This window comes from Mya arenaria, chromosome 13 (genome assembly GCF_026914265.1).
Source record: "Mya arenaria isolate MELC-2E11 chromosome 13, ASM2691426v1".
NCBI classification, from domain to species: Eukaryota; Metazoa; Mollusca; class Bivalvia; order Myida; family Myidae; genus Mya; species Mya arenaria.
Window position 1 is genome coordinate 30,162,647 of NC_069134.1, and position 9,048 is coordinate 30,171,694.

Consider the following 9,048-nt stretch of genomic DNA (forward strand, 5'->3'; position numbering starts at 1 on the left):
TAATAACTGGATTTATTGAAAATAAACAAAACACCTATATTAATATAGATAAATCGAAATGTTTTGCAAACAATCATACAACTTTCTAAGAAGGAAAAAACAAACTATTTTTATTCGAAACCATGTATGTTTTTGTTTTCAAGGCAAGCATTTATGAAACATGGATGAAAGTCTCGACTGGAAATGTGAAATGGAGGTCAATCTGTTTCACGCTTTAAGAGGGCATAAACCTGTTGGTAAATGAAAGATTTGAAAAACGAGTGTTTTACTGCATAGTTCAAGTAATTTCAAACTCACTCAAACATGCCTAATTCAGTAGTTTTTAATGTTACAATCTTTATTTAGGCTAAAGACAACTATTATTAATGTAAGACCTGTTTCTTGGTTTTTTGAACGATAAACAGAAAGTCAAAAATAATAATTCTGGTGTGTGTAAGGATATTTGTACTCACACTCTGGCCTTGCCCATTAGGCAACTGCTGCAATTAGACTGTCCGTCACTTTTTTATTTTAGCAAAGTGCACGAACAGAATGTAACCTAGTCCACCTAAATGGCCAATAATGTCTTTTGACAATTTTGTTTACTATGGCAGACTCGTGACGTCCACCATCTCAGCAAAAAGTAGCGAACGGCCCTTGAGCAGAGAATCCTCGCGGCCACAATTTGGAAATAATCTCCCAAGTTATAAATTCAAATTTCTACAAAAATATTATTGCCTACTATTAAACACATTTATTTATGTCATTATGCCAAAATAAGAATGTTCAGATATCATAAAACATATACATGTGTCGCTTGTTTATCAAGTATTCCGATATCTGTAAATCTGGGACAAATCTGACAGGTTGTGAACCATGCATGCCATATTTTCTGGAGACCATTCAGGGGGATTTGTTCAAAAGGCTGAAAATTCAGGGGGATTTTGGTTGTATTCAGGGGGATTTTTTTAGCCGGTCTAAGTTGGCGAAATTTTAAAGTATTTTTAGACGCAAGTATGAAAAAATGTATTCACATATAGTTTGCTTTGAAAACCTCTTAACTTTTTCATTATACAGAATTATTTTATGTCATGATTTATCATATTATTATGATACACTGTCATGGCATACTGTAATGCACTTGCAGAACAAAATATGTCATTGGAAAAATATGTTTTTGAGACAATTAAATTAAATTTACCTTCCTCCAAAGTCTTTTAAAAAATTGTGCTTAATTCTATCAGCTTTGATGACTCTCAGACAATAAGAGAATAGAATAAATATTATTAATATCTCCTTCCAAAAGAGTAATATTTCTTTGCCTTTAATAATTACTACAAATTAATTGATCACTTGTTGTAAAAGTTTACTTTTGGAGAGTTTCACTCACATACTGTGGTTTCACTTTGTCATTATTGCCTGATGTAAAATCTAAAAAAAAAAAAAAAAAAAAAATTCCGGGGGATTTTTATCTCCCGCTGGGAGACCGGGGATTGATCGAAATTCCGGGGGATTTTTTCCCCCACCGGGGGATATGGCATGTATGGTGTACATGTACAACGGTATTTGTTACCCAGAATATATTTATGTGAAAATAAGGACTATTGACAAATTAAATCCAGTTAGATCACTGTCGGGTATATATTAAACAATTTTGTCGTTATTATTCAACATTGATGCATAATAAAACTATATATTCTTTTGCCCAGTGGTAAATGGTAGAAAGTTGTAGCATTACAGGGATACATAAGAAATGTCAAAATAATAAAAAAGTATCCCTGATCGCTCATTATTGTAGCTAAATGTAACCCTGCTTAGAACTAGCCTGGTTCTTTAATGTGCACTAGTGTATAGCACTGTCAACTGCCAGGACCCCCATTTACCACTAGACCATGGATCCATCTTGCAAAAATGAATTCTTATGATCATGACCCTATATACATGTACTTGTAGGTGTGAACAGGCATTTCCATATGTTGAGCATTCACGAGAAGATGGCAAGTTCATATAAAAAGATAACTACAAAACAGATCTGGAAGTACTTGAGTGAACTGTACAACCTGAATGCATTGGTGAGTGTAATGGTTTTTTTCTGATCAATTTGGGGCTTAGGTTTGGTCTCTTTCCCAATGCTAAAAGTTATCTAGGTTAAATTGGAATTCTCATTCATCCCAATCAGAAAGGCCCCAGCCCCATTCCCAAAAAGGTGAATAAAAAGAACAAGAAATGTACTAGAAGGAGCTATATAGAGAGAAAATCTTTGTTTAAAAATTGCAGGTTTAAATGAAATGAGCCATATTCTTTATAATTATTACAGCAGTTTATTTAATGTAGGTAAATGCCAACTTTATATAATGCTATGAAAACTTAACTCCTAATACCATTATATAATACACAATCTAAACATAGTGTACTTTATCATTTAAACATTTATGTCGAGCCTGTGTGCATTGAGCGAGACATAGCTGTCACAATTGTGGTTCAGTGAGTATTGTGTGTGTCATTCCGTCTGGAATGAACCTTGTCTGGGTTGTATCTTGTCCATGCGTTGAAGGATTTTTAAAAAACTTGCTTTGAAGGGTTACCATTATGGTGATGCTTGTTGCGCCCAAGACCAAGGTCTGTACCTCAAAGGTCAAGGTCACCCTTAGAGGTCAAAAGTTGAAATACGCTTGTGTCAAAGGCTCTTTCGATGGGCTTGACAAGTTGCCTGTTGGCGTCAAGTTAGGTTTTCCTGTAATGCAACAACTCTCAAAGTTAATCTTTAACTAAAAATATTTTTAAGTATTATTTTTACTTACGGTAAATTCCATTTTCTAAAGATTCACAAACAATAATGAATAATTTTCTATTTACATAATTAAGGTTATATATTAACATTGCCAATAACACCGAAGCTGCTGTTGAAAATGATCCTTTTTAAACAATTCTTCATTGTTTACGCCATGCTGTAAAACCTCATAACAGGAATGCTCTGATTAACACATGTTCATGTTTTCATGTCTAATATTAGAATTTTATTTTAATGTTTTTCCTGAAGAAACACTTAGGTAGAAAAAGCAAATGGTCAATAGACTAGAGTGTCTGATATCAATTTAAACTTTGAAGATATTTAAGTTCCAGATATTGTAAAAATCTGTGCATAGAATCGCTGCCCTGCATTCGCCATATAAATGACAAGGAAATACGGATGCCAATACCAGTCACAGTTTAAGACTCCAGGCAGTCTCATGTTTGACTTCAGACTCAAGTGGCAAAACTGCTAATCTTTATTTCATTGTAACATTCTTTCTAGATGAGTTTTGTGGATGAAATTTGCTGAATTTCTTTTCAAAAATTTACATTTATTCACTTTTTTATGGTAAAAAAAAGTGTTATGTGTTATGGTAAAACAGATATATACCAGGGGTAATAATATAAGTATCTATCATTTGTTTCCGGTATGGATAGAAAAATCCGACCCGAGGGCACGTGCGTAAGCCGGTAACGAGGCTTGCCGAGGGCACGTACGTAAGCCGGTAACGAGTCGCCCTGTGGTCGGTCGGTCGGTCGGTTTGTCGGTCGGTCCGTTGCAATTTACCTTGTCCGGAGAATAACTTAAAAACTACTGGATGGAATTGGATTAAACTTCATACAATGATAGAGCATAATGAGAGGAAGTGCAGTGTACAATAACCATAACTCTATTCTTGCTTATTACTGAGTTATTGCCCTTTGTTACTTGTTTTTGTCCGGAGTATAACTTGAAAAGTACTGGATGGAATTCATTGGAACTTCATACAATGGTAAAGCACAATGAGAGGAAGTGCAGTGTTCAAGAACCATAACTCTACTTTAGCTAATTACTGAGTAATTGCCCTTTGTTTTTGCTTTTTTTGCTGTCAAACTTTTTTCCAGACATTAACTTGCAAACTACTAGATGGAATTTATTAAAACTTCATACAATGGTAAAGCACAATGAGAGGAAGTGCAGTGCACAAGAACTCTATTTCAGCTAATTACAGAGTTGCTGCCCTTTGTTACTTTTTTCTTGTCCGAAGCATAACTAGAAAACTATTGGATGGAATTTAATAAAACTTCATACAGTGATAGATCATAATGAGAGGGAGTGCAGTGTACAGGAACCGCAATTCTATTTCAGCTAATTACAGAGTTACTGCCCTTTGTTGCTTTTTCTTGTCCGGAGCATTACTTGAAAACTATTGGATGGAATTTAATAAAACTTGATACAGTGATAGATCATAATGAGAGGGAGTGCAGTGTACAGGAACCACAATTCTATTTCCGCCAATTACAGAGTTACTGACCTTTGTTACTTTTTCTTGTCTGGAGCATAACTTGAAAACTGTTGGATGGAATTTAATAAAACTTCATAGAGTGATAGATCATTATGAGAGAAAGTGCAGTGTACAGGAACCGCAATTCTATTTCAGCCAATTACAGTGTAATTGACCTTTGTTACTTTTTCTTGTCCGGAGCATAACTTGAAAACTACCGGATTGAATGTAATAAAACTTTATACAATGGTACAGCACAATGAGAAGGAGTTCAGTGTGTTCATGAATCGTTACACTATTTCAGCAAATTATTGCATTTTTCTGTTGTTGTTTTTTGTCTGGACAGTAACTTGAAAACTACTAGATGGAATTTCATAAAACCTCATATAATGATGAATCATAATGAGAGGCGGCGTTTGGGGGTATTAATCACCTTCAGTGATAGCTCTAGTTAAAGGAAGCTGTCTTTGTTATAATCAGGAGCAATTTGGCTTAATGAAATAAGCTAGTTAGCTTGTTACACTTGAAAACTTTTTAGGAATTAGGCCTGGTATTTTTTTTATATTTATTACTTTCTTTTGCAGACTATTTTTATGAAATTTCATTTATACATTTTAGAATGAGTCTGAGATCATCCCATTCCCGAACAAAGAAAATGACTTTGAGCTACCAGATGGGGACTTTTCGGACCTGAAGGATAGGAGTTTCCCACGTCTGAGTGTGCAGAAAACTGAGGTGGATGAAAAACCCTCCAGTGAAAAACTGGACAAAGCTGAGTCTGGTAATGACTTGCTGCAATATAACATCTTGTCAGATTTTGTAGCATTTATTTCCACATAATACTTAAGGAAATGTCCCATTAAATGCGCTGGGTCGTGCCTTAAAAAGAACCCTGCGGGCATAATTAAGAAGCCTTCTTCCCCATTCAGCAAACTTTTTAAAATCAGCTAAATTTGACGTGTCATTTTTAGAGTAAAAATATGAAATACTGACTACACATGCCACAATAACCCAAACGCATACGATGGAACATTTATTTTAGTTTAAAATTAGGGTTTAGCCTTGATCATGTCACAGAATTGGAAAACAAGCCCACAAAAAGATCCCTGACGCGTCTTTTAGTGCATGCACGTTTAATAGGACATTTATGGTATTCCTTTTAATGTGACTATTTGAAAAAACTGCATGTAGTATTATTTAACGGTTGTTCCTCCATTATGTGTCATTTCGATGGAGGGAAAGAAGGTGTTTTGACGCGAGCCAGTCCCTACACTGATACAACCCTCCTAGATGAAAGTTTGTGACTAGAACAGTCCTCTGTGCTCGAGCTATTGCCAGGGGTCTACTTAGTCATGTACATTTTGTTGAAATTAGTTCTTAGATGTAGTTTTGTTTAGTATATTAACTAAATCACTTTTATAAGTCTTAAGCAGTGGATCTGAACATTAAATTTCAAAATTATTTACCTTTTAATCCCAAACCTTCATTCTCTTTATGACAAATACATTTAAGTTATAGCCCTTGCCATGCTGCAGTGTTCAGTGTAATTCGGTGCAACTGTAGCTACAATTGTTTTACACTTTTGGGTAAACAATACTTGATTTAAGGCTTAAGATGTCATTGATTTTATTCATTCTTTATTATCTTCAAATGATGCTAGCTGTGATGAGGCTTTAGTTTTAATTTTTTATTATTGATAAATGTTGGGACAACCGTGAAGTTATGTGCATATAAACTAGTTTAAACCCCCAGTCAATTCATGTTCCACTGACGGTGACTGACCATTTCAAGTTTGTAATACCATCATTTATTCATAATACTATTTAGATATATGCCGCGTGGCCTGATTATGGTGTCGCTGGTCTTGGTTCATTTAGGCCCTTACCTTATTGTTGTTGCAATTTTGTTTTGATTAAAAGTTCTAATATGATTATTAATACATGCAAACTTATCGTAGTTTTTAGTTGAAAGCTTCTATGACTTCAATTAACACAATTTATTATAGTTTCTGTAAAATTCACAAAGTTCTTTACACTGCCCAATACAGCCCAATACAATGTTACCTTTCCTCCCTAAGCACCCTGTCCCTCATTTGCAGCACCTGACCTGTCCCTTTTAAAATCAAGCCAAAACCCAGGTGTATTTGATAACAAACATACAACAGGGGTTCTTAGTGCTGTGTTAAAAACAGGAGAGTATGAAATGATTTATTCCTTTTCCAGGCACTAAGCCAGTGAAGCATGAACCACGACACATGGTCGGCACCCCAGTAATTAACACCCCTGACAACTCACCAAAGAGGAAGAGAACACGTCAGACCCCGTCAAACGCTAGCCCTGCAACACCAGAACCACCACCACCGAAACGCCGCAGATGATATTGTTGATACTATTTATCGAATTTGTACAACTGACCACGTTAAGTGCTGTTGTTTCTAACAGTAAGAAACAAGGGACTGTTCTTCAGATGAATGTTTGCAGGAAAAGGCAGGAAAATGCATATTACAGTTTAAGGTGGCCAGTTGCCAGAAAGCTTTGTGACTCCTTTACTAGGCACTTTATTGTACATACATGTACATGATGATCTTGAATTATTAGATTCAAAATAACATGAATGTATAGATTTGTGGACTGCTTGGTTCATGTTGACTTGACTTGTAACAGAACAGTTATTAAATGTCCTTGAATAGAGAGATGGCTGTATTTCCATGTATTTTACTTGTACATTTTTACAGAACATTGATGCATTTAATAGGACTGTCTGCTCTAAATATTCTTTGATAGTATTTAAATCTGTTCAAATGTGGGGACTTGTCAAGCCCTCAATACCAGGCCCTAATACCATAAAAATACCTTACGCCTTTGGTGTGTAGTATGCTCTATCTCAAATGAGACAAGTAGATAACATAAAAGGAAAGGAAAAACATTTTAGATATTTTATTTTTGTGTGTAGGGTATTTCAAAAATCACAAAGAATATGCATAAAACAATTAAGCAAGAATCCTTATGTTTGAGCTATTACTCAAGTGAGTCTAGGCAGCTACCAGACTGACTATTGTCAATTTGGCCAGTCTAAAAAAAAATTCAGTTGCCAAAAGGTGCATATAACAGGAACATAAAAATAAAAAAAAATAAAAATAAATCCCTTCCTACCTACCCACTCCCAAAATTGTAGTGTTACCACAAAAGAACAATATTTTTAGTGTGGCCTATATTATTTTTCATTTAAATATTGACCAAATATTTGTATGAACATCTATAAGAAATTATGTATTTTTATGAAATTGGGGCCAGTCAAATAAATGCAATAAACTATGACATCTGTACTTCAATGTGTTGCTCAGTTCTATTTGGCATTATTCGATGTAGCATGATAAACCTATATTTATCATGGAACAACCTTTTTATCATTGAGGAAACCTTAAAGGAACTATGCAGTGACTTTGTTTACACCATTTGTTTTACTCAGCAGTAGGGATAAAATAATGGTATTGTTGAAAATGGATTCTTTATAATTGAGTTTGCATATAATTGATTGCATTATCTCGGAATCAGTTATCGCTCTGTGTTGCTTTTATTTGAAAAACAAGAAGTAGTAGAACATGGTATAATTTTTGTTATTGTCAGGTGACTATCCACAGTGCTTAAGCATAACACAGTGGTCATTGTCAATTATTGTTTTGGTCAGTTGACCAACAGAGTGCCCAGTTGCACAGGACTGGTGACTATCCATAGTGCTTTAAAATGCAACTCGATGGTCATTGTCATGGTTATACATAATATGGTCAGGTGATTATCTGCAGTGCTTTAGAATGCAACTCAGTGGTGATTGACAATGTTATTCGAAATCAAGAAATATATGATCAAGTTCCATGTATGTATTCAGCTAAAAAATTAAGTCTTTCCATAGAAAAAATCAAACTTCAAAATAACAAAAGTACAGCATTAAAAGTTTGTTTTATGTCCATTCATGTTTTAAACATTTGTATGAACTTTTGATTCGATTTCAATAAGGAAAATTGATCAAAATGGCTTGACCAGGTATATCCGACAGTCACAATCGAATATGACCGATTCAATCCATTCTCTCAAGTGTATTATCTGACTACAAATGAGCATGACTGCATTGTGCAGTGTGCACAAATCAAACAACGTAGATATATATTATAAGAATAAATGTTTGAAAAACAATATAGCCATACAATATAATACGGTAGTAAAGGACTAGTATTCATGAAGTTTTGCAAGGAAAAAAGTGGAACATTTTTTATTTCTGTTTTTAAAGCTTCAGTTAAGGGCATTCTAAAAGAAAATGGTATTCAATTTCATTAGCTCTCATGTTACAATTATCACAGATTCTTACAAGTAATTTGATCTTTGGCTGGACCAAGATGTGATGCATTCATTCTGGATGAACATTATTTCATACCTTAGGTTTTGATTGATTTGTATTCGGCGACATTGTGTAGATGACACCAGGACTGTGACAATACTTCGCCTTTTTTCATTGCACATGCCCATTTCAACACAAATTTAGTCCAACATAAGACTGGTTAAAGACAAGGGGCCAAGACGGAAACTGCATTAAAGTCGAACTTTGCATTTTGACAAATGCAGGATGCATGTTTATAAAGCCAGGAATAGGTAAATTTTGCTGACCTATATTCACACTGGTCAGACCAAAGTTTTGACTCAAGGTGACCCATGTTCACACTAGTCCTTAAAATTATGTTGAGAATGTTTTGACTGAGTTTCTTAAAGATTGGATAAACACTGTTGCAGTTATGAATGCA

The 9,048-nt window shown here is 34.6% G+C and overlaps 1 protein-coding gene across 2 annotated transcripts; it reads left to right on the plus strand.

Annotated features, from left to right (window-relative positions):
• The first annotated feature begins 112 nt into the window (after positions 1-112).
• Positions 113-7,581, plus strand: LOC128214802 (MRG/MORF4L-binding protein-like). Of its 2 annotated transcripts, none has more exons than XM_052921461.1 (4): positions 113-236; positions 1,933-2,051; positions 4,875-5,037; positions 6,479-7,581. In XM_052921461.1, the coding sequence occupies exons 1-4, from the start codon at positions 161-163 to the stop codon at positions 6,631-6,633; spliced, it is 513 nt and encodes a 170-aa protein (XP_052777421.1). In that variant the 5' UTR covers positions 113-160; the 3' UTR covers positions 6,634-7,581. The 2 variants fall into 2 exon arrangements, with proteins under 2 accessions (XP_052777421.1, XP_052777422.1); XM_052921462.1 differs by having other exon boundaries at positions 156-281.
• Positions 7,582-9,048: the final 1,467 nt, after the last annotated feature.

Coding starts and splice junctions, on each gene's coding strand:
- LOC128214802 (XM_052921461.1), top strand. CDS start 161: ATGGATGAAAGTCTCGACTGGAAATGTGAAATGGAGGTCAATCTGTTT. Junction 237..1,932: donor AAGAGGGCATAAACCTGTTG/GTAAATGAAAGA, acceptor ATGTACTTGTAG/GTGTGAACAGGCATTTCCAT. Junction 5,038..6,478: donor ACTGGACAAAGCTGAGTCTG/GTAATGACTTGC, acceptor TTCCTTTTCCAG/GCACTAAGCCAGTGAAGCAT.